This window comes from Mus musculus, chromosome 14, assembly GCF_000001635.26.
Source record: "Mus musculus strain C57BL/6J chromosome 14, GRCm38.p6 C57BL/6J".
Taxonomy (NCBI): domain Eukaryota; kingdom Metazoa; phylum Chordata; class Mammalia; order Rodentia; family Muridae; genus Mus; species Mus musculus.
The window spans coordinates 34,708,284-34,734,787 of record NC_000080.6 but is presented as its reverse complement, the minus strand read 5'-3'; the positions used below and the strand labels follow the sequence as shown (position 1 = coordinate 34,734,787).

The 26,504-nt window shown below is 38.0% G+C and overlaps 1 protein-coding gene across 3 annotated transcripts in view; it reads right to left on the bottom strand.

Moving 5' to 3' along the window:
• The window catches only part of Wapl (WAPL cohesin release factor), a 75,605-nt gene that overhangs the window by 13,196 nt on the left and 35,905 nt on the right, over positions 1-26,504 (bottom strand). For 2 of the 3 annotated variants that reach the window (NM_001004436.4, NM_001301330.1), the window contains exons 5-12: positions 12,429-12,524; positions 9,930-10,082; positions 9,524-9,660; positions 8,777-8,888; positions 5,381-5,608; positions 4,128-4,239; positions 3,179-3,279; positions 981-1,057 (exon numbers count right to left, since the gene is read on the bottom strand). In NM_001004436.4, coding sequence (NP_001004436.2) covers positions 981-1,057; positions 3,179-3,279; positions 4,128-4,239; positions 5,381-5,608; positions 8,777-8,888; positions 9,524-9,660; positions 9,930-10,082; positions 12,429-12,524 — 1,016 coding nt within the window. The remainder of the gene's footprint in view (positions 1-980; positions 1,058-3,178; positions 3,280-4,127; positions 4,240-5,380; positions 5,609-8,776; positions 8,889-9,523; positions 9,661-9,929; positions 10,083-12,428; positions 12,525-26,504) is intronic. The other variant, XM_006518824.4, reaches the window with a different exon arrangement.

Sequence of the window (26,504 nt, the reverse complement as noted above, 5' to 3'; positions counted from 1 at the left end):
GAGATGATATAGCTTGCTTCAAAATAACACAAAAGATGAGGTTATAGACAGAAACAAGGTTCACCCATGTATTATTCAAGCTAAGTATAAGAGTTTATCACATTATTCAGTCTATATGTCTCTTAATTTGAAACTCTCCAAATAAAAGGTTAATACACAAATAAACCGGACCATTCACACTAAAATAGTTGTTCTTCTATAAGGAAATTTACAAAGACAGCCAAGGGTCATATAGAATTGCAATTTAAGATTAGTTTTTCAAAGCAGAGATCCAGAGAAAGTTAAATCCCGGTGGCATAATGGCTAAGATAAAGGCCAGAGAACTAGGACAGAGCTAGCAAAATCTAGGACAGTGATAGCAAGAAGCAGCTGTTGTAATCAGACAGAACCAGGACTAGAGACACAGAGCACTGAGGTGGCAGCACTAGCCTAATTGTGAAGGCTAGTCAGGGAGATAGACAAAGATCTGGAAAATGAGATATAAATACGTGGCAGAAATGGAGTTACAATCCACTTCAAACAAAAGGCCTAAAATATTTACCATTGACAATATACTAAGCAATGTTCTAGTAGGCTTAAAGAATTTGATTCTTTTATATATATTGTACATACACCTTAAAATCACTTAAAATGTATTAACAAACATCATCTTTGCATGTATTATATATACACTGTAAAAAATGTATATATGGTAGTATATGCTAAGATATATCTACTTGTTTAGTGATGAAAACCATCCTAGTACCCAGGCTTCTTGCCCTGCCCACAAACACCTTGTAACAAGTCATTTGTCCTGGATTATAGCTAACATAAAGGATGTACAATTCTCACCAAACCATTTTACTTCAAGAATCTTCACTCTTAACTTTTTACCTATAATGTACATATTCACAAAACTCAACAGACAAAACATTTTAAGAAAAAATAGAATACATCTTTATTTCCTGAGTTTTAAATAAATGAGAGTTTATAAAACTTACTTAGCTGATGAAATAATGAGTTGTGAATCTTTATAGGCTATCAAGTAGCTTTGATTCTCTGGATTATGCACTGTTACCTAGAAGGGATGGATATAAAATGACTCTAACAATCCATAATTTTCATTTATATAAATAATACCACACTTTACCTGATAACTTAAAATATAAAAAGATGAAACAGATCTTGTCATCTAAGGGCACAATTTCTTAAACTCCAGTTCTGACCTACAGAGGTGTAATTAAATGCGAGGACTGAAAAAGCAGGCAGTATAGAAAATTTCTCATTTTTAATGAACCAAATTCATTAAAAATCAAATGCATAATGAATCCTAAAATGTTGTTAGAAATGCTTATCACCCATGGCTCATTTAATGAATTCACTTAGTTCTACGACACAACATGAACATTTTGCATCATGTGTGTTGTCATGTCACACACCAACAAACACTGCTCAAACAGCTAAGAAACACGTCTGTTTTATGCTATATATTATAATATACACAAAATTATCTGGTCTTATAAAATGAGTCACTTGATTAAATATAACAAAGACTTAATGGTTTCCTCAGTATGTATCAAACTGGTATACCCATGGGTTATATACTGTGTCAAAATGACTGACTTTAAAAATTACTGTTTAATAGCTGGGCATGGTAGTACGAGCTTTAATCCTAGCACTCAGGAGGCAGAGATAGGTGCATCCCTGAGTCTGAGACAAGGTTGGTCTACATAGCAAGTACTAGGGCAGTTAGGACTATATATAAAGACTCTGTCTCAAAAAACAAACTAACAAACCAACCAACCAAAACTAAAACCAAATTGCTATTTATTGATTCTGTCTTGGGTTTAATTTTAAAACTTTTTGTATTATGTACCTATTTAGTATTGCCAATATATTGGGGGTCACATTAAAATTTACTGGGCAAAAATGGGCTATAGATGGCAAAGTTTATGAAGCCCTGATGCAGAGAAATACCTGTACAACCTATAGCTTCAATATTTAAAATAAGAGAACTACTAACCAGAATGTAGCACACATCTTTAATTTCAACACTCATGAGGCAGGCTCATCTGTGAGTTCAAAAACATCTTGGTATACATAGTGAACTACACGTGAGCTAAAGTTACACAGTGCGATCCCAACTAAAAACTACTAATTTATCATACAATAAAGACACCACTCTCATAATAACTTACACATAACTGTCAAGTACTTTGAAATGCAGAAAACCTCCAATATACAGATTTGATACTTTAAAATTCATAAATATATTTGAAATATTTTACTTTTTAATGTCTGTTTATTTATTTGAGATATGATCTCTCTACATAGCCCTGGCTATCCTGGAATTTACTATGAAGTTCAGGCTGATCTTTAACTCACAGAAACTCACCCGCCTTCCAAGTGTTGAGAATAAAGATGTGTGCCAATTTAGCCAGTCATTTAAGTATTTTAAATAAAGAAATAATGTATAACCTAGTAAACAGCACCCTACAAGGAGCAATTTTATTTATATATGCCAAGAGCTCTTCCATGTTTTTAAAAGTACCTAACCAATCTACTTAATCAGCAATTATAAATTCTAAAATTCACTGTTAGTAAAATTGTAGCCTGTGCTGAACTAGGTTAAGTCATTTAAAATCAAAGACCAAAACATACGTACTGTCACCCAACAGTGTTATTTTCCAAAGTCAAATAAACATTTTTAGCTGTGCTTATAATCTGACTTAAAAACTAAACAAACAAAAGCGTACTAACTAAAACAAAGCCATGACATGACTGTGTTTGTTTGATAAACAAGTTCGTGTTTTAACAAAAACAGATTTCTGTATTAAGAAAACTATAGTCACATACATGTAAAAAAAAAAAAACTTGTATGCACCTTTGATTTAAAGCAATAATATACAAATAAAAGCTTTTGGTTTGAGACAGGGTCTTATTTATGTGGCCCATGCTGGCCTTGAACTCACAATCTTCCTTTCCAACTTTAGGATCACAAGTATTTATCAGCATATACAGCAAAACAATACATTCTTAAAATGATAAAATGCCCATTTACTGACAGTTGGTTTTGAAAAGAATCCTTACAACTTTAATTCAGATAAGCAAAGGTAAAAAACCCCCGGGATATTTAAAACATCAAGTGGTCATACAATCTCAAGTAGAGATAACTCCCCGTCCAGCTGCCCATACTTACACTCTCTAAAACTCGTAAACATCTCTCTGCTCCCCATAATGAGGCTACTAGTTTCTCTTCGTCCTCATCATCTCTACTTAAATGATCCACACACTCTTTTACTAGGCAAGAACAAATAGACAAAAGTTAGTATATGAAAGTTCAATAATTATTTCTTAGCTAACACCAAACGTTACCTACATACATGCTATGAATACGTATATGCTGGAATGGGAACATAATTTTATGCCTGATGCTAGTTAAGTACAATGGTTTGAATGAAAATGGACCCCACAGGATCATGTATCTGGAGGCTTGGTCAATAGCTGTGTGACTGTTTAGGAAGGATTAGGAGATATTTGCTTGTCAGAGGAGGCCTGTAATATGGATGGGCTCTAAGGTTTCAAAGCACTCAGGACATTCCCAGTCATCTCCCTCCTCGGTGCTTATATATTTTTTGTTTTGTTTTGTTTTGTTTTGTTTTGTTTTGTTTTGTTTTTTGAGACAGGGTTTCTCTGTATAAGCCCTAGCTGTCCTGGAACTCACTTTGTTTCACCCGGCTGGCCTCAAACTCAGAAATCCCCTTGCCTCTGCCTCCCGAGTGCTGGGATTAAAGGTGTGTGCCACCACGCCCGGCAAGATCTGAACTCTTAGCTACTGCTCCAGCACTTGCCTGCTTACTGCCATGCTCATTCTAGACTCATCCTCTGAAACTGTGAGCTCACAATAAACTTTTTCTATAAATTGCCTTGATCACAGTGTCTCCAATTTTGTGCTTACAAGACAGTATTTCTCTTCTATGTAGCCCTGGCTGTCCTAGAACTGGTTTTGTAGACTAGGCTGGCCTCAAACTCAAAAGATCCACCTGCCTGTCTCCTAAGTACTGGGACTCAAGTTATATAACACTCTGTGTGTGCATGTACATACACAGACCTTTATCTACAGTATGTATGCATGTATGTATACAGACCTTTATCTACAATATGATCCAGACCACCCAGAAGTCGGAGCTCTTCTTTAAACCAATCTCCTGCTCGTTTGGAAGTGAGGGACAGCAATGTCTCCATAGCTAAATGACCAGTCTAAAATTCAGAAATACCATTAATGAATACTGAGGTGTAAAATAATTTTTTTTTCTGATTTTTTCGAGACAGGATTCTCTGTGTATCCCTGACAGTCCTGGAACTCACTCTGTAGACCAGGCTTACCTCAAACTCAGAGATCCGCCTGCCTCTCTCTCCAGAATGCTGGGATTAAAGGTGTGCGCCACCACAAGGTTAGAATAATTCTGATGCATTAATTTTAGGATTTATTTTTCTTTATTAAGATTCAGTAAGTCAAAAATAGAACAGTATGTGCTTTTATAGGTGAATAAACTAATTTTAATCAGTGTACACTAAAGAAACGGTGATTTAACTATACAGCTTGCTTTCATGAAAAAAATTCATTTAAAAGTAATCTACTTTTTGTTAGTTTCATATAATATATAATGGCAATACAGAGGCTCAGCCCTGGCTGTCTTGGACTCACTTTGTAGACCAGGCTGACCTTAAACTCACAGAAACCTGCCTGCCTCTGCCTCCCAAGTGCTCAGATTAAAAGGCTTGCAACCACCACACCCGACTTTCTTTTCTATAAATCAATATATTGGATTGACCTATCAAAAAGAATGTAGTAAGATAAACTTCAAGGAGGAAAGTATGGGAACGTCAGTGGCCCTAAATGTTCAAACTCAACGGTCATTAGTTTCAACAGCCTGAAGTTAGAGTGCTAACCATCTGGATTTATAGTTTCAGAACATAGTAAACATGAAAATTTTCCCACATACTTATCAGTGAGCCACACTATAGTATAAAGTTTAAGGCAAAGTATGATTAAAAAAGAGCCAACTTTACGAAAGTAAAAAATGAGCAGAGAAGTGGAGAAAAAAGCCTAAAGCCACTTCTCAACAGAGAGTAATCTAATTCTTGATATAATAAAGGAAGTTTAGCCCTAATAGAAGAAATAATCAGCAGGGCTGAAGGCAGTGATTTAGTTAGTTATCCTTCAGCCTGCTAATCCCTTGCAATCTAGGAAGAATAATTAGCAAAGACTTAAAGGAAGTTTTTATCTGTCCCCCAAACCCAACCCAAACTTAAACACTTCAAGAGAGAAGTTTCCACCTTGTCATGTATATTTGAAACAGAATATATATTACTTAAAAATAAAAGGTTTACAACCCACCGTTATGTTTTCTAGATCAAGATGCTTGTTGTGCACAGTTTCACAGAGTCTTCGGATCTTTTCTTTGATCTTGTTCATGTCTTTTTCATTCAGTAGCTTAGCTGAAGAGGCATCTTGTTCCAACTCCAAAAGCCGAATCATGAGATCTAGGCTGGCCCTATCAAGATCCATGTTCAAACGGTCTCTACTCAATATGTACATGAGAGCAGCTGTACAGAGGGACAGATTCTTCAACAGACCCCAAAAGAGAAATATTCATGAAAGCAATTACTAACAACTTCAGAAACAAGGACATTACTGACACTTATAAGCTAAATTGTCTAATATTCCTATAGATGGTTTTGATAGAGACCCTGATAATCCTTGATTTACTGCTCTTTCAAAATAGCCTAGGGAAACATAGCTATTTGATAAATAAAACTCTGATTTAAAGTTGTGCTTTCCTCTCTATCATCCTTCGCTACCCATTTCTTTGAACAGTTTTGTTAAATGAGGTACATATGGAACATTTTTATGAATTATGTAATTTATAAATATTTCCTTTTGCAATATACCTTTAATGTTCTTTGTGCATAAAGGTATGTCAAGTTTTGTTTTCTTTAAAAAAAAAAAGTAACAAATATGTTTATACTTTGTATCAAAACACAATTTTCCCTCCATAAAATATAGACAATTTGAGCCTTCCATCAGAATACAGGGGACTGAAATAAATTTAACTAGGAGGCTGAGGAGATGACTCAGCAGAAAGAGTGGGCATTAGTTGTTCTTCCAGGGGACCCCAGTTCTATTCCAAGCACCCACAGGGTGGCTCACTGACAACTATTTCTAACTCTATTGGCCTCTTGCAAGCACCAGACACACAAGCAAGCAAAACACTCATAAACTAACTTTTAAAAAGAAACAAGCATACCCTTTTTTTTTTTTTAAGGTTTTCAAGACAGAGCTCTGGTGGTCCTGTCCACTATTTAGGCAAAGCTGGCCTCGAACTCACAGAGGTCAACCTATCCCTGCCTCCCTCCTCAGTGCTGGACTTAAAGGCTGGATTTTTAAAAAATGTTTTAATTCAACGACATTTTTTTAAAGACAGGGTCTCACAACATAGTCCGGATGGCCTGGAACTCGCTATGGAGACCAAATCAGCATGGAGATCTACTTGCTTATGTGCCACCAAACCTGACACATCTTTGTTAGGTGTGTAGTTGGAGTTCTTGAGACACAGTTTCACTATGTAGCATTGGAACTCATTGTGTAAACCATGTAGGTCAGGGTAGCCTGGAACCTGTACAGTTATGCCTGTCTCTGCCTCTCATGTCCTGGGATTAAAGACATACTACTCCAGGCTTATTTCATTTTTTTTTTTTTTTTTTTTTTGACAAGATCTCATATAACTCAGGCTGGCCCTGAACTCATTATGTAGTAGTTGAGGATAACCTTGAAGTTTTGGTACTCTGGTCTCTTTTCCTAAATGCTAGCATTACAGGCCTGCATAATACCGGGTTTTATGTCATGCTAGGGGTCAGACCCAGGGCTTCACGTTCATTAAGCAAGCACATAAACTAAGCAACATTCCTAGAACCTAGTAACTGTTTTTAATAAAACATTAACAAAATGTGCTTAAAATACTCAAGATGGTATGTCTTAGATTAATGTTAACACAATCAGTCTTTGATAGACAAATATCCTAAGAATGCACTCTATATCCAAAAAATTCATCCAACCATAGAGATTATACTTGTATTTAATATATACAAACCTCTTCCTGATATTTTTTAAATACTATAAAAACTACTAACATAACATTTAAATTTTATTAAAGATAATCCAGAAATTACATTGTAAGGGAGGCGATATAGAAATGCATAAATATTTAGTCATATTGTCCTAGAACCAGTCTCCCACTGATATCAAGGGATGGCTGTGTAATACTGTGCATTTGGGATATGTGAGCATTTGAGGTAAGTCTGTATTATTATGTTCATCAATATAATGTATATAATTAACCACCTGATTTTGACTTTGAATTGTCCAAAATACAGACTCTCTAAACAATGTTTTTTGTTTTTCTCTTAAAACTTAGGGTGTGTGTGTGTGTGTGTGAGAGAGAGAGAGAGAGAGAGAGAGAGAGAGAGAGAGAGAGAGAGAGGGAGGGAGAGAGAGAGAGAGAGAGGGAGGGAGGGAGGGAGGGAGGGAGGGAGGGAGGGAGAGAGAGAGAGAGAGAGAGAGAGAGAGAGAGAGAGAGAGAGAGAGAGAGAGAAATATGCACACACACCATATAGGTGTAATTGCTCAAAAAGACCAGAAACTTGGAGCTAGAGTCACAGGTGGTTGTGAGCTCCCTTACATGGGTAAAAACCAAATCAGGATCTTTATTGCTTAATTATCTTTTCAGTCCCCCTGATTAAACGTTTATAAAGTGTATTTCTGGAAATTAGAATGTCACAGTTAAGACCTTAAGAAGTCACTAAGAAAAAGTTTTATCTTAAGACTATACCTAACTAGTCAATAAAGCAAGTAACACATTCCTTGTGCCTTATTGTCCTCATTATTCTGTGTCAAGTACAACCTGGGTACAGAGGAATGTTCGCTCACTTTAATTTCATAACTTTTAGTTTCAGAAGAATTGGTATTAGATTAATTTTGTGCCACTCAATTTGTATTTAGAAAGTAATTTCCTTTCATAGAAGGCCACCTCAATATATCACTGTCAGGTTTGGTAATGACTATTTTTTTCTAACTTATGGTGACATTAAGAATTAACTTTGGTTCGTTAATCTTTACCATTTATTACTTTTGAGAATGCAGCTTTTTTCCGGATCCAACAATGAGCTAAGTACTTTAAAGTTATGGCTATATTTTTTTAAAGAGATTGATTTATATTTATTTAATGTATATGAGTGTTCTATCTGCATGTACACCCGAATACTAGCAGAGAGCAACCGATCCCATTACAGATGGTTGTGAGCCACCAGGTGGTTGCTGGGAATTGAACTCAGGACCTCTGGAAGAGCAGTCAGTACTCTTAACCACTGAGCCATCTCTCCAGCCCCATGGCTGTAATTCAAAACCCTTTTCTATGCAATTACTATCAAACAATATTTTAAAACTTCTGAATAAAGGAAATCATTTTATAGTATAAAATATTCAGTATAATATGCTAACTGACAAATGAATAGTATTTTAATATAAACAAACTTTTCTTAAGAAAAACGTCTTCAAGAAAATGAGATATATAAAGCAAAAATGTATGGCTATCATCTCTACTTATCAAGCAAATAAAATAAACTCAACCTTTAATTCACTTATATGAATGTCTAGTGAAAGTATTTTCTGATATAGACAAAAACTGTAATTTTTTTAATAATACTTCTCAACCCCAGAAACTTAAAAAATACCTACCTGATGATGCTGGGAATCATCCAAAGTTTTAAAGACCATTGCAACCATCCCATGTGCCCTCAGATGCATCCGAAAACTGGGCATGGCACATTTAGTAGCTAAGCTGATAACACTAGAAGGAAACAGACTATGTTAAGGCAGCTAAAAACTGCTAAGACATTAGCTGTAGTTTCCATAATTCCAAACAAGAAAGAAGTAGAAGGCTTAAAATATTGACAACACAAAATATAAAAACCACGGGCAAACCAAAATTTTAAAACATGTACCAAGGCTTAGATTATGAATGGGCATAAATTTATAAAAATGATTAGCACAGTTTCTGTAGTGTATTTCTCCAATCACCAATTCTAGTTCCTTTTCATAGTCATAATACTGCTATTATTTTAAAACTAGAAGTAGTTATATTTTATTGGATATATTTCAACTGATCATAGATAATACAACCAACTCAAAAAGTATACAATATTCAATCTATCACCATATATAAAAGATGACCCACGTCACTACTCAAATCAATCTATCAGTCAGTGGCTTAAATTCTGAGATTAAAAACAAAAAACCCATCTCAGATTACTTAGTATATATTATTTAATCTTGTAGCATCTGGAAACTGAAAAGCATATGGCTAATTATCAACACCAAGATTTTTTACATGCCTAGCTTTATTAACAAATTTAAACCCATCCAGTTGAAAAACTTAATGACATAGCATGCACAACATTATAGAAAGTACAATTAAGATCTTACCTAAGGCAACGTGTGTTTAGAGGCTGAGTACTCTTTAAGCCACTTAACAAGTATTCAATGTCATCAGTGAACTCTTGATTTTCACCAAATTCCACCACATCATTGAAGTGTTTCACGTGCTGAACAACAGTATATAACTGCCAAGAAAAACATAAGCCCGCCTCTTGGTAACTTTAGCATATTTAAATCTATAGGCTCATTATATTTAATAAAATGCCTATAAAATCACTCATTCGATGGCAACAAAAAAAATGTTTTTGAATCACTAGTATTGGACAAGTAGAATAAGGTACGTTTGTGGTTCAAAATGTGGCTAGCAATGTAGTGATATTTGTTTAAGACAAAAGGCTAATTGTTACACATAGAAATCTATCCACGTGCAGTGAAACAGTATATGGCTGCTTACTTCTTTGTCTTCTTTTCTGCATTTCAGTGCAGTAACTATTTCTTGGTAGGGCTGAGTAGGTATTGTCACAGTTTTTATCACTTTGAGTGGTGGTGCAGGAGCCTTAAAAACTCCATCATCTTTTTGATTTGGTTCCTTTGAAGACAGCCTCACCTATTAATAAAGGTATTAAATTAGTTGTTCTAAGCAAATATATTTTAAAAGGTAACATCTTGTCTATGTGACAAATTTAGCTTTAAAAAAGTAAATGAAAATTTTTTAAAGGGGGAAGAGGGAGGCTGCTGAAAGTTCCTAAGAAATAATTTAAATTCCATGCACTACTAAGACTTAAATTTTGATTTATACCCAAAAGAACCACTTGAGAAATACTTTTGGTTTTTTAAAAACTTCACATTTCCTATCATTTCTTTGCTTCCAGGACAGTTAACAGAATAAAGAACCACAACTGCATGCATAAGTAGCATTGATAAGCAGTTAAGACAGGGCTTCAAAAAACGACGACAAAGGAATCACAGAAGCATAGGAAACTAAAGCAACACAGAACAAAAATAGTAAGTTGTAAAAAGAACAAAGCGTGTGTCAGAATCACAAATAATTACTAGTATATATGATGGTGACTTCATAATCAACTTAAGAAAAAACATTATAGTGTTTATTAAGAATTCTATTCTAGCAGGGCAGTGGTGGTGCACGCCTTTAATCCTGATACTTGGGAGGCAGAGGCAGGCGGATTTCTGAGTTCGAGGCCAGCCTGGTCTACAGAGTGAGTTCCAGGACAGCCAGGGCTACACAGAGAAACCTTGTCAAAAAACCAAAAGAGCTCCTCCATTCTTAGAGCTGAGGATGAACATTAGGTCTGTGCACAGGGCCTGGGTTCAGTCATTAGCAACACAAACACATGACCCTCGAGCCTCACATTTTTGTTACTGTTCTAAGAACTCATTCCTGTGGTACTTCAAGATGACCAAGGGCTTCATCTCCTAGTTGCCTAGATTGTGGGTAGCATACCTAGCAAGAATATTTTACAAAAGGTTTGGAAAGTATTAATTGAATGTAATTTTAGCTCTATGTAAATCAAATTAAGGAATGAAAGTCACTTTAAGATATACAGATATAGTCACCAGGCAGAAGTGAAGAACACCTTTAATCCCAGCACTTAGAATGCTCTTTAAGTTCAAGACCAGCCTGGTCTACAGAATAAGTTCCAGGACAGCCAAAGATACCACAGAGAAATCCTGTCTCCAAAAAAAACAAAAACAAAAACAACCAAAACCAACCAAACAAAAAAGGAGCTATACAATAATAAATATTCAGGCAAAACACTCTTACATATAAAATAAAAACAAAATAATTCTTAAAAAGGCAGAGGCCCCAAACTTTAAAAAAAAAAAAGGTCCACAAGTTGTAGAATATAGTCTATATATAGCTTTGGGAGAAAGAGTGAGGTCGTGCTATGCAGCACTTGTTAGTGACAAGGTGGTGATACCTACTTCAGCCTTCCAAGTACTACAATTACAGGTATTGGCCATCATGCCTAGATTTATTATAAATTCTCAGGATCAATAAGCTGAGAGTAAGTAAAGTGTCTGCCATGCAAGCATAAGGATATGAGGGTTTGGATACTTGGTATCTATACTCTTAAACCAAAAAAAAAAAGGGGGGGAGGAGAAGAACGAAAGAAAGAAAGAAAGAAAGAAAGAAAGAAAGAAAGAAAGAAAGAAAGAAAGAAAGAAAGAAAGAAAGAAAGAAAGAAAGAAAGAAAGAAAGGCAGGCAGGCAGACAGACAGCACCACAGCAGTTTATGGTATAAAGACTGGTGGATACTTGGAGCTCACCAATCTAGCTAAATAAGCCAAATTTAATGACCTTGACCTTGAAGGCCAAGGCCAATGAGACTGCTTAGCAGGTAAGGATGCCTGCTGAGTTTGATTGACAGAACCCACATGCTAGAAGAAATTACTCATAAAAGTTATCCTCTACTGAGTACATACACACCTGTACACACACTCACAAAAATACACACATAAAGCCGGGTGTGGTGGCACACGCCTTTAATCCCAGCACTTGGGAGGCAGTGGCAGGCGGATTTCTGAGTTCGAAGCCAGCCTGGTCTACAAAGTGAGTTCCAGGACAGCCAGGGCTACACAGAGAAACCCTGTCTCGAAAAAACCAAACAAAAACCAAAACAAAACAAAAACATACATAATACCACACACACATATCAGTACTAACACTTCATATAAGGAATAATTTTTCTTAAGCCCTAAATACTATAAATTCTATAAAACATGAGTCATGATTAAAAGCTCTGGTTTGGTTTTTTTGTTGTTTAGTTTCTGAGATTGGGTCTCAGTATAAAACCTACATTGGCCTTGAGCTACTACAAAGTTTTAATTTGTAAAGCTTTCCATTATAATCTTGTAAGAACAAAAATTAAGATAATAGCTATCTAGATTAATTTCTAATTTATTTTAAGAGAAAGAAAAAATATTTACTTACTGTGACACGCTGAGGTTTTGCTATTGGTGGTCCAGGCAATTCTTCCGAGTCTGGATGGTTCCAATGCCTGGCATTATATACAGCTTTTGTAGGTGACTAGTGAAATGACAAAGAAAAAAAAAATCAACTGCTTCCATTTCACTTTGTATCCCTTACAAAAAGGTCTCATTTATATAAAATAACTGAAATGCATAAACACACATTCTTAGACCAAAAACAGTGAGTGCTATTACCATGCCTATGCTGGACATAATCACTTTGGTTTTTAGCACAGAACCAGTAACTACTCTTCTGTGAAACCAATTAACCAGAAGAAAAAAAAGACTTAAAATTGCCAACACACACAGACTATATACAACAGTTTTCTAAGAGGAACATAAAAACAGAGAGTTTATGTTTCATCTACACTATACACATTACCCAGAAAACCTAATAAGGTCATTGCATAAATTCATAAATTATTTAGACTAATAACAAATCATCACTTAATGGGAGTCTAACTTCCTAAAGTAATGGTAACAAATTTCAGCACTGTGAACCTTTTTTTTGTTTGTTATAAAGTACTTCCTTGGGGATAAAGAAATATCTCATTGAATACAAGTTCTAGTAGTACCAGCCTGACAAATGGAGTTAAGTCTCAGACTTAACCCACATAAAAAACTGCATCTGGAGCCCTACTATTTATTTCTATAGAAGAACTGCCCAGGGCTGGAGAGATGGCTCAGTGGTTAAGAGCACTGACTGCTCTTCCAGGTCTTGAGTTCAATTCCCAGCAATTACATGGTGGCTCACAACCATCTGTAATGGATTTGATGGCCTCTTCTGGTGTGTCTGAAGACAGTGACAGTGTACTCACAAAAGGTAAATAAATGATTCTTTAAAACAACAACAAAAACTGCCCAGAAGCTTATAATAAGCAAACCTTGAGTAAATGGTACAGCCGTAACAACAAGAGACCCTCTGACCTCCACATTTGCCCCTTCATGTATGTGCCCACATTTACACACACACACACACACACACACACACACACACACACACACACGCCCCCACACAAGATAAGTAAATGTTTTGAAAGCCTAATATAGAATGGATGTGGTGGTACACACCTTTAATCCCACTCAGGAGACAGACAGGAAGATCTCTGAGTTTGAGGCCAGTCTACTAAGCAAGTTCCATATAGTCAGGGCTACACACAGAAACCGTCTTGAAAAACCAAAATGAAAACCCAAAAAAAGAAAAAGAAAAAATAGGAAAGAAAAAGAAAAGGAAGAAAATCTAGGATTTAATATATTTAATTCAGCATATTCATTACCAAAACTTTACTCCTGGCACTAGTCATTCATGCTTCGTAACTTTCCAACAATAGGGATCAGGCAGTTTATGACAGGCAGAAAGAAGTTCCAAACTCATGTGAGTGAACCAATTGGAACCAATTATACACTGTAACACTGAAAGTTGTTCAAATTTTATAAAAGTAGACATGAACTACCCTCACAAGACACAATAGTCTAAAGAAACTCAGTGTACTAACATTTGTGAATTCCATACCAAAATTATATAAAAGCATTCATATCGAATGTGCATAGATCATAAACTGTCTTGAATTTTTAATACAGGCTATTGTACTAGCAAACCAATTTACTTAAAATTATGAAAAAGTCTCTCAGTTTTAACATTCTGAATTTCAGAACCAGAATAGTAAAACCTGCCAATTCAAATGCATAGGACTACATTTGTATAAAGAAAAAAAATGAAACTTTATTTTCAAAAGGAAACTGATTTCAAAAAAGAATGACAAGAGAAACACCATTTCTATTCTTCAAAGAAGATGTGACACTAACTGTCCTCACTCTAACCCTCAAGTCTCTGATCTGACTAATGCTTCTGTTTATGATGGTAATCTTCCTCCTTTTTATGCTACACATACAAAATAAGTACTTGCACAAAAACCTACTTCAAGAATGGCCAAATTACTCCTGTTCCCATTTACTCTTTAAAGATTTATTTATTATATGTAAATACACTGTAGCTGTCTTCAGACACTCCAGAAGAGGGTGTCTGATCTCATTATGGGTGGTTTTGAACTACCATTTGGTTGGTGGGATTTGAACTCAGGACCTTCAGAAGAGCAGTCAGTGCTCTTAACAGCTGAGCCATCTCTCCAGCCCCTCCCATTAATCTTATAAACTAGATTTACATTAATTAATGATTCATTATTATACCTAAATAATTTATGAACTCATGCAATGACTTGATCAGGTTTTCTGGGTCACATGTGCACACAATAGATTTAACAAATTCTAAAAACTAGCCTCTTTATTCGTGTTATCTCAGAAAAGCACCATACAAGTTTTATCCTTGTTCATCATTAAACCCTTTATTTGAGCAACTTCTAACACCTCATGTACACTCAGAGTCCAAGGCACAATTCCATGCTTTTGGTATAAATCTGTGTCCTGTGTGTAAGTATGGCTGGTAGTGCACCTACCTAGCATGAACAAGGGCCCTGATTCCATTGCTAGCATTGAAATAAAGTCAAAGACAGAGAAAAGTATTTCAAAGTGCAAAAATTCTACTGATTTTTACCTTTTTTAATTTTTAATTTTTTATGAGTTGGTGTTTAGCCTTCTTATAGACATGTGAACCATATGTGTGAATTACAGACAGTTGTGAGTTGCCATGTAGGAGCTGGGACTAACTCTAGGTAATAATCTTTGGGTTAAGAAAAAGGCTAATTCTCCACAGACCAAAACAACAGGGAAATACAAGATTCTTTTTTTTTTTTTTAATTCCAGCTAGAATTTTCTTTTTCTTTTAGATTTATTTATTTATTTATTATATGTAAGTACACTGTAGCTGTCTTCAGACACTCCAGAAGAGTGGAGTCAGATCTTGTTACAGATGGTTGTGAGCCACCATGTGGTTGCTGGGATTTGAACTCCGGACCTTCGGAAGAGCAGTCGGGTGCTCTTAACCACTGAGCCATCTCACCAGCCCGAAATACAAGATTCTTAACTAAAACACTGTAAGATCAGGCAAAACACTAATTATTATTTTAAGTACTATAGCTATTTTAGTACTGGTCTACCCAAGTCCATCACCTTCAGGTAAAAAAGAGAATCCATCATACAGGGACTCAGACCAGCAAAGGGAATGCCGGCACTAAAGTGTTTTATAATAAGAATCAGGAGAAGGACTTTTTTTTTAAAGTTAGCATGTCTGTAATCTTAACACTCAGGAGATAGAGGAGCAAAGAGTTCAAAATTAGTCTCACCTACAGAGTTCAAGGTGAGCCAGGGCTAAATGAACTTTCTCAAAACCAAAGCAAAAAAATTTTGTATTCTGTGTGATGGTTAATGCCACCAACTTGACAGGATCTAGAATCATCTAAGAAACAAGCCACCAGACATAGCAGTGAGGCACTAATTCCAAGTGAAAAGACCCACCTTGAATATGAGTAGCACAATTCCAAGGACTGGAGTGTAGGACTGCATGAAAAGGAGAAAGTAAGCTAAGCACTAGCATGTGTCCTTCTGATTCCTGAACGGGGATGCAGTCTAGCAAGCTGCCTCAACTCCTGCTGCTAGGACTTGTCCACTAGGATGGACAACTGTACCTTCAAAGTGGGAGCCAAACAAACCCTTCCTCCATGGACTGCTTCTTGCTGTACGGTATTCTGTCACAGTGAGAAAACCAACTAGTACACTATCTTTAGCATGAACTTGATGAGCCTAGACTTGTAAAGTTTTAGATGCTTGCCATTTTAATGCTAGTGTTAAAGAAAATTAGAACTTTCTCTTGACTTTTATTTCCAAATTTTACAAAATCATAATGCTTTAAAATTTTTAGATTTACTTATGTGTATTAGTATTTGCCTTTATGTATGTGTACATATGATGTGGATGCCTAGTGCTCATGGAGGGCAAAAAAACGGTGCTAGATACTCTGAACTGGAGTTATGAATGGTTGTGAGCCACGATGAAACTACTGAGCCATTATCTCTCTGGCCAGTTGCAGGGCTTATTATCAGGTAGGAAAACTACTAAAGATAAATGCATCTAAAGAAATAACATATGAGTGTTAGATAGGGAAGGAGAGAAGGAGAGAACAGTGAACTGACCCCTGAGCTCATAATAGCATCCTAATAATGGTACAAGAATTCGACTTGCTCCAATATGAATTGTGTATGTAAACACCAGAGCATCTGATAGGCCACTTTCTAATTTTACACAGTACAAGTGATTTTGTAGAGTAACTAAAAATAGTTTTAAAAAGAGCAGTCAACTTTTCAAGAAAAATAGGATCATAAATGCCATGTAGAAATCTGGATGAGTCTTTTTTTTTTTAATATTTATTTATTTATTATATGTAAGCACACTGTAGCTGTTTTCAGACACTCCAGAAGAGGGCATCAGATTTTTTGTTACAGATGGTTGCAAGCCACCATGTGGTTGCTGGGATTTGAACTTGGGACCTTTGGAAGAGCAGTCTGCGCTCTTAACTGCTAAGCCACCTCTCCAGCCCCCTCTAGATGAGTCTTAATTAGATCACTTATACTGGACTACCAGGACTTCCATCTTTTTTTAGTTTAAAAAGTAGATATATAGCACATTAATCACTTTTCTTTTCTTTCTATTTATTTTTATTTATTTATTTATTTATTTTGGCTTTTCGAGACAGGGTTTCTCTGTGTAGCCCTGGCTTCCTGGAACTCACTCTGTAGACCAGGCTAGCCTCAAACTCAAAAGTCCACCTGCCTCTGCCTCTGCCTCTACCTCCCAAGTGCTGGTATGAAAGGCATGTGCCACTACTGCCTGGTCACTTTTCTTAATGTACTTCTTGTTAGACAATTTCTGCTTTCTGTTTGCTCTCTAATCTACAGAATACGCAGAACAAGGAGTGGACAGCTCACATGAATATGCTAACATTCTCAAGAGCTGGAACCAAGTAAGCATGTTTCAAAACAGCCACCTTACAACATCCTATGTTCATTCTTATTTACTTCTCCAGGAATATATGCAACAAACAAAAATTTTACATGCAGAAATTTACTACGGTTAAAAAAAATAACAAGCCTGCCAGACAGTGGTGATGCACATCATTAATCCCAGCACTCGGGAGGCAGAGGCAGGGGGATTTCTGAGTTCCAGTCCAGCCTGGTCTACAGAGTGAGTTCCTGGTCAGCCAGGGCTATACAGAGAAACCCTATCTCGAAAAAAACCAAAAAATAAAAAATAAGCCCATGATCAATCTATGTGGGTCAATTATACATGAGTGACTGTCAATGAAAACATAAATACAAGGTTTTTGTATGAAGACAATCTCAAGAGTGTGATTTAGCAGACCAATTCACTGAATTACAATTATAAATGAAAGAAAATAGAGTTCTGACAGCTCAGCAATTAAGAAAACTGGCTGCTCTTCTAGAGGAACTGGGTTCAACTCCCAACACCCACTTGGCAGCTCACAACTGTCTGTAATTCCAGGTCCAGGTGATCTAACAAACACAAATTCACATAAAAATAAATCTTTTTTTTTTTTCCCTTAAGTAAAGTTCCTTCCTGAATAGCAAAGAATAAGACCATTGTGCTCTTCTCCACTGAGTAGGCCTCTAAAAGTATGCATGTTGGGGGAGGGAGGGGAGGATTCCCACCATTTTTATAGTATGATTTTGTGTTTTTACAAAATCAACTCAAGACTACAGTGATGACAGAAACAGTGAACTGGCTATACTTCACACAGTCTTATCTACAAGGATTTCATGAACAAAGTAATGTAACTCTACCAGCATAAGTCCATCTGAATAATGTTCAAAGAGTTGCAATACATAGTAACTGTGTGTGTCTAGGTATAGTGCCTTACTAGCAACAGAAAAAAAGAGAAGGGGAAGAAAGGGAGAAAAAGAAGCCAACATTGCGGAGGATGTCTACATAAACAAAAATTAGGAACTCAAAGAAAAATATGCTACCCACTTAAATGTACATTATGATCTACTTTAAAGCAGGCATATCAAAGCTCAAGATAATAATTTTAAATAACATTCCTTTGAGGTTAGGATCACTCTGAACAGATAAATTATTTAGCAACAACTGGGTGTGGAAAGAAAGCTCATAGGTAAAGATTATACTGGCTGCTCTTCCTAAAGACCCACATTTGATTACTAGCACCCATATAGCAGCTCACATAAGGTCTGCAACTCTAGTTCCAGGAGATCCTATGCTCTCTTTTGGCCTCAACAGGAGCAAGACATGTATACAGTGCACAAATATATATATATATATACAGGCAAAATACTCATACACATAAATTACTAAAGTAAAAGCACACTCTACAGTCACATGCTTACACAATTACCATTCTGAAGAATTATATGCGCCAAATTCAAACAGCCAGGCAGTAGTGGCTATCACCTTTAATCCCAGCACTTGGAAGGCAAAGGCAGAAAGAGCTCTACAAGTCTTAGGCTACCCAGTGAACAAGAAAAGCAAAAATTACACAACAAAATAAAAAAAGTAAATTTTACTACTTTTTGTTGTTGTTGGTTTTTTGTTGTTGTTTTTTGTTTGTTTGTTTGTTTGTTGTTGTTGTTGTTGTTGTTTTCCCGAGACAGGGTTTCTCTGTATAGCCTTGGCTGTCCTGGAACTCACTTTGTAGACCAGGCAGTCCTCGAACTCAGAAATCTGCCTGCCTCTGCCTCCCGAGTGCTGGGATTAAAGGCGTGGGCCACCAATGCCTGGCTAAAATTTTACAGAAAGAAAGAAAGAAAGAAAGAGGGGGGGGGAGGAAGAAAGCAAGAAAGAGGGAGAGAGGGGAAGGAAGGAAGGAGGGAGGGAGGGAGGGAAAGGAAAGAAAAGAAAAGAAAGAAAGGAAGAAAGAAAGAAAGAAAGAAAGAAAGAAGAGGAAGAAAGAAAGAAAGAAAGAAAGAAAGAAAGAAAGAAAGAAAGAAAGAAAGAGCAAAAGAAAGAAAAGAAAGAAGAGAAAAGAAAAGAGAAGAAAGCAAGAGAGGAAGGAAGGAAGGAAGGAAGGGAGGGAGGGAGGGAAGGAGGGAGGGAGGGAAAGGTAAGAAAGGAAAGGAAGAAAGAAAAGAAAGAAAAGAAAGAAAGAAAGAAAGAAGAGAATAGAAAGCAAGAGAGAGTGTGTGTGTGTGTGCGCGCGCGCGTGCGTGTGTGCATGTGCGTGTGCGTTCCCTACAAGTGGTAGGAAATTGGGTGGAACAGGTCTTAAATGAATTGATCTTTAACTAAATTTACCTTTTTTATAGTTTTTACTTTAGGAAAAATGTTAATGTTATTTATATCATTCACTAAGAATGGAAACAAAGGGAAAAATTAAAATTTAAAGCAAAGAAGAACCAAGAAACCTACTTATATTCCAAATAAATCAAGGACAGACTAACTGATCAAAAGGCAGACAGACAGAACTAATCCCAAGTAATTTGTGTACAGTTTGACTTTACACCATTGATCTTAGTGGGGAAAAGGCAAGTGTATGTCTGTAAACAAATTGTGAATAACGTGAGTATATGTGCAGTGTGTGTGCCTGTGTGTGCATGTTTATAGAGACCACAAATCAATGTTATGTGTTCTCTATAGCTCCATCTTACAGGAGACAAGGTCTTTTACTGAACCGGGAGCTCAACAATTGACTAGATTGGCTGTCAACTGAATTCCTGGGATGTACCCAAATTCTAACTCCACAGTGCTAGGGGGTTATAGGCACTACCATGCATGCCTCTCCCATCCCAGATGATGGGGATTCAAAGTCTAATCCTTATAGTTGCCCAGAAAGTGCTTACCTACTGGGCAGTGGTGGTGCACGCCTTTAATCCCAGGACTTGGGAGGCAGAGGCAGGAGGATTTCTGATTTCAGGCCAGCCTGATCTACAGAGTGAGTTTCAGGACACCCAGGACTACACAGAGAAACCCTGTCTCAAAAAACAAAAAAAGAAAAGAAAAGAAGAAAGGAAGGAAAGGAGGGAGGGGAGGGGAGGGGAGGGGAGGGGAGGGGAGGGGAGAAGAGGGGAGGGGAGAAATAAGTGCTTACCCATTGAGCCATCTCCTCAGCCCCAAATCCTGAATACTTTAATGACTTTACTACAGTGAAATAAGCAAATACTTTTTTAGAAATATTACAAGTTTGAGTAAACGTATACTAATGCTCACCGTCAATAAAAAGGATGAAAAAATTGTGGAAATGGGTTGAAGCTGAAGATATCTCTATGATCAAGACATGTGCATGTATTTGAATCTACATGAGTATGCATTTCATATGTGACTATATATGCATGTTCCCTATCTCTGTTAAAAGGGCCAAAATTAATGAAAGCATACCTAGTGCATAAAACCTGATCCCTAAGGACTCTCCAACCAATTCCCAGAAATGGACCTTAGCAGATAGTATAAAATGAACCTATGTTATTCAGAAAGAGAGGAATTTCTCCAGAATGAGAGTCCTGTCATGAAGACCAAACATGCCTGTTGCCAGAGAGACCAGAAGGCAGCCATGGAATTGGAGTTACCAGTGGCTGGAGCTTCCATGTAGATACTAAAAATCAAATCCAGGTACTCAAAAAAGCAGCCAGTACTCTCAATTGCTGAACAATCACTCCAGGTCCTATTTTTAATTTTAAAAGCACCTGAACTGGGGTTGGAGAGATACTTCAGCAGTTAACAGCACTGGATGCTCTTTCAGAGAACTTGTATTCCATTCCCAGCACACACACACACACACACACACACACACACACACACACACGAGGGCTCACAGGTACCTGTACCTCCAGTGCTAGAGAATCTAACCTCTGTGAGCACCGAGCATGCACAAAATGGCTTTACACGCATGCAAAAACATTCACACACCTCAAAGACAAAAGAACACTGAACTAATGAAAACTAAAAGTAGTAATACTTCAGTAGTATTTTAAATAAGACAATGAAGAAAAGGATTATATAGAAAAAATATTTTAACTTTCCTAAGTATTTTACCTCATTACTTGCACACATCAGGAATTTAGAATGCCTAGTTTAGTGTTCAAATATTATTCCTATAAGAGAAAGATAATGCTAAAACTATTTAAAATTCCAGTTTGGAGAAACATTGTAGTGAGCTTTAAAGACTTTTTTTTTAAATTTCTTCTGGTATGCCTGATCAGCTTGCACACAGAGCAGCATACATTACCTAAAGACAAAGGAAGAAAGCCAACTGAACTGACTTTCTTCCATAGCCAGAGTAGAACCCATCCCCCAACTCTTAATAAAACTACTCTGGATCAAATACAGCCAGCCAGCCATGACTTTGCAGTTTTACACTCCTCAACCTCATCACCATGCCGGTTCCGGTCTTCCTTTTATTCAGGCTTCACGTGCATTAACATCACAGGTGTCTAGTTTTTAGAAATCACCACCACCTAGATGTCTGGATCCAAAAATGGGAGGTAAATCCTCAAATAGAAAAGCAACACTCACTAAATAAATACACTGGACAAAAACAAGCTGTTTTGGGAGAGTGAATTCTAACTGCTAAAACAAGCACTGTGTGGAAGAACATTTGTTCTTGGGTGAGATGTGGGAGTACTTGTCCTTTAAAGTCTCTTCAGTTACGAGATTCTGTTTTTAAATTAACAACCTATATAAACTAATTCAGAAAACAAAAAAGAATTTATAAATCTATACAACTTTAAAATTACAAGCTCATACAATTACAATCTTATACTAGAAAGCCATATGTACTCTTGACTTATAAAGAGAACATTATTTTAATCCAACTGCCTAGAAGCTACTATGAAGTGTCATATTGAATGACAGAAGGAAAGAAAAAAATTAAGTCCAAAATGTTCCTTAGAAAGTCAGACAAAAGATAGGGCCAGATGGGCCCAGTTTTAAACTACAAAGGAACACTGAAAAGTAGTGGTAGAAATATTTCAAAATTGAAACCACAACTAATCTTACATTAGTTTCTTCAAAGACCCAGAAGCAATCTTAATTGCAAATCAAGGTAGCCAACATTCCAAGAAAAATGCAACCTTCCAAGCATTGAAGGTAAGTTTGGCTAATTATTATAAAAACACTGCCTTAGCAACAGACAGGGGTAAGGAGGAGTTGAGTGTAAAGTAGGCAGAGCAAGCAGTTCTCTCTGATTCAGCACAGGCACGACAGCTGCAAAAAGTGGGAAGCAGAGAAATTGGTATCCAGAAATCAGAAACAGGTTGTCATTTCACCAGAATTTACACCACAATTTCCAAATATCAATTCCTTTTTTTTTTGTTTGTTTGGTTGGTTTTTTTTTGTTGTTGTTTTCGAGACACGGTTTCTCTCTGTGTGTAGCCCTGGCTGTTCTGGAACTCACTCTGTAGACCAGGCTGGCCTCAAACTCAGAAATCCGCCTGCCTCTGCCTCCCAAGTGCGGGAGGCATGCTCCACCACTGCCCAGCTCAAATGATCAATTCTTAAAACTTAACCAAGGTTACTTAAATTCAGTTATGTTCAAGTCTAATTCCTAAAAATCCCTTTATTTTCCTAACTAGCAAATGACTTTCTAAAAAGTCTTTATTTTTTTTGTTTTTTTTTTTAAAAACATGTATATTGAATATCTTGCATTCATGTATTTATATGCACCACATGCATGCCTGGAGCCTGCAGAGGTCAAAGAGGGTATCAGATCGCTAGAATTAATGAACTAAGAACCCATGTGGATGCTGGGAATCAAACCTGGGTCCTCTAGAAGAACAATAATGCTTTTAAGCACTGAGTCCAGCAAATGACTTTTTAAAGCCATTATTTAAACTGTTTTTTTCACGCTGCTCATTTTCTGAAGCATATAGCCTCCCAGGCAGCTCTCAATCCTGCTATAAACAACTCCTGCCTATGTTCCTGGTGAGCTTAGAAACTGTATTGAAGACATGTTTATTAAAAGTTATGTGGGAGCCGGGCGTAGTAGTGCACGCCTTTAATAACTTGGGAGGCAGAGGCAGGCGGATTTCTGAGTTTGAGGCCAGCCTGGTCTACAAAGTGAGTTCCAAGACAGCCAGAGCTATACAGAGAAACCCTGTCTCAAAAAACCAAAAAAAAAAAAAAAAAAAAAAGTTATGTGGGGCTGGCCAGCATCTGAAAGCACTTCAAGAGGACCTAGTTTGATTCCCACTAACCACACGGTGAGTGGGTTAGAGCCATCTTTAACTCAATTCAAGGGAATCTGACAAACTCTTCTAACCTCTTTAGGCAATTAGGCATACAAGTGGATGTATATACATACTGGCAAGTAAAAAACTCATGCATAAATATTTTAAAACTTTAAAGAAAGTAAATATGAGGAAGTAGAGAAAAGAAAAGGAAACTCTTAGCTAGGCTGTCTATATCACTAAAGCAAGAAGATGACCTGTGTGATCAAGAAACTTATTGACAAATATTACTAGGACTAACTAAATGGTTGAACATATTGAAGATAATGACCACCAGATTTCTCACTGTAGTTAAAGAGAAATAAAATACAAAGGCATGAAGGGCAAAATAGACCTGGTGTTGGATCAGAAAGTACCAATATGAATTCTAGGTTCCATAAAATTAGGTAGGAAATCATATGTAAAAACACACCATGATGGAATAGAGATCTATAGGATAGAAGTAGAGAGGGATTGCCTAGCATGAACGAGGCCCTAAGAACAACGTCATTATTTAAGTCTTTAGTCTTTAACAATAAAACAACAAAAAAGTCTATGCATTTTTTCTTTGTTTTTTAACGTGTCACAGTTCTCTGTACTTAAACAGGGTCTTGAAGGAATGAGAGCACAGTATCTTCCCTAGTGTTCATACCAAAACCATAACTAAACTGATTTAGAGGAAGCACTAGACAAATATAAGTTGACACCACTCTACAACTGCTGAGAAGATTTTCTACATCCACTCACACCCACTTCTCTCCTAGGGTGTGTGGAAGATAATCTACATAAAAATCCCTTGGAGAATTTAGTTTTCGGGAATCCTAACTCCTCATGTGATAGTAGGGAGCATCTAAGCCTCCTCAGGGAATAGAAGATGACAGCTACTATTACAAGAACGTTTTGCTCACAACATATACTTAAAGTGTGTGCAATCCCATATGTAGCTTTTTAAGTTTAAACAAATCAGCAGTCATTTCCTTAATTTTCCTGACACTATAATATTGTGTCCATCAATACAGCAGCAAATAGGTCTGCTGCCAACTTGTTTTCCATGACCTGATTTACTTTAGGCCAGGTAAATTATTTCAAAATCAGGTCAAGTACAAGCTCTCTGAATAGCAAAGCAAAATCTCTCAAGATTAAGTTTAAAACTAAATTTAAAAACTGAACACAGGGCTGTTGGTATAGCTCAGTGGTAACGTACCTGCCTAGGATGTATGAGGCCTTGGGTTAGATCACTAAGACTGTAAAAACAAAACACTACCAAAAAATTAAATACAAATAAGCATACAATATGAACTCAACTAATTGACATACTGAAGTAATATAGGCAAAAAAAAAAAAAAAAAAAAAAACCCATAAAATTAACAAGGAACTGTTTTGTTTTGAGGTAGGGTTTCACTTAGATGGGCCTAACTCGCTTTGCAGACTAACTGGCCTTGACCTCATAGAGATCCACGCTCCTCTGCTAGAATTAAAGGTCTGTGCCACCATGCCTGGCTTTTAAAAAAACTTCAGACAGGGTCTCTGCTATGTACCCCAATCTAACTTCAAACTCACACCAAGTCTCCTGTCTCAGCCCCTGAGTGCTAGTTATTATTATACATGTGCCACCTTGCCCACTTTCTGACCAGTCATCCTTAGTAAGATACAATTTAAGGGCCAAAAGAACTGCAAACAGATCTTGGTCCGGGACCCGCCGAACTTAGGAAATTAGTCTGAACAGGTGAGAGGGTGCGCCAGAGAACCTGACAGCTTCTGGAACAGGCAGAAGCACAGAGGCGCTGAGGCAGCACCCTGTGTGGGCCGGGGACAGCCGGCCACCTTCCGGACCAGAGGACAGGTGCCCGCCCGGCTGGGGAGGCGACCTAAGCCACAGCAGCAGCGGTCGCCATCTTGGTCCGGGACCCGCCGAACTTAGGAAATTAGTCTGAACAGGTGAGAGGGTGCGCCAGAGAACCTGACAGCTTCTGGAACAGGCGGAAGCACAGAGGCGCTGAGGCAGCACCCTTTGTGGGCCGGGGACAGCCAGCCACCGTCCGGACCGGAGGACAGGTGCCCGCCCGGCTGGGGAGGCGGCCTAAGCCACAGCAGCAGCGGTCGCCATCTTGGTCCGAGACCCGCCGAACTTAGGAAATTAGTCTGAACAGGTGAGAGGGTGCGCCAGAGAACCTGACAGCTTCTGGAACAGGCGGAAGCACAGAGGCGCTGAGGCAGCACCCTGTGTGGGCCGGGGACAGCCGGCCACCTTCTGGACCAGAGGACAGGTGCCCGCCCGGCTGGGGAGGCGGCCTAAGCCACAGCAGCAGCGGTCGCCATCTTGGTCCGGGACCCGCCGAACTTAGGAAATTAGTCTGAACAGGTGAGAGGGTGCGCCAGAGAACCTGACAGCTTCTGGAACAGGCAGAAGCACAGAGGCGCTGAGGCAGCACCCTGTGTGGGCCGGGGACAGCCGGCCACCTTCCGGACCAGAGGACAGGTGCCCGCCCGGCTGGGGAGGCGACCTAAGCCACAGCAGCAGCGGTCGCCATCTTGGTCCGGGACCCGCCGAACTTAGGAAATTAGTCTGAACAGGTGAGAGGGTGCGCCAGAGAACCTGACAGCTTCTGGAACAGGCAGAAGCACAGAGGCGCTGAGGCAGCACCCTGTGTGGGCCGGGGACAGCCGGCCACCTTCCGGACCAGAGGACAGGTGCCCGCCCGGCTGGGGAGGCGACCTAAGCCACAGCAGCAGCGGTCGCCATCTTGGTCCGGGACCCGCCGAACTTAGGAAATTAGTCTGAACAGGTGAGAGGGTGCGCCAGAGAACCTGACAGCTTCTGGAACAGGCGGAAGCACAGAGGCGCTGAGGCAGCACCCTGTGTGGGCCGGGGACAGCCGGCCACCTTCCGGACCGGAGGACAGGTGCCCACCCGGCAG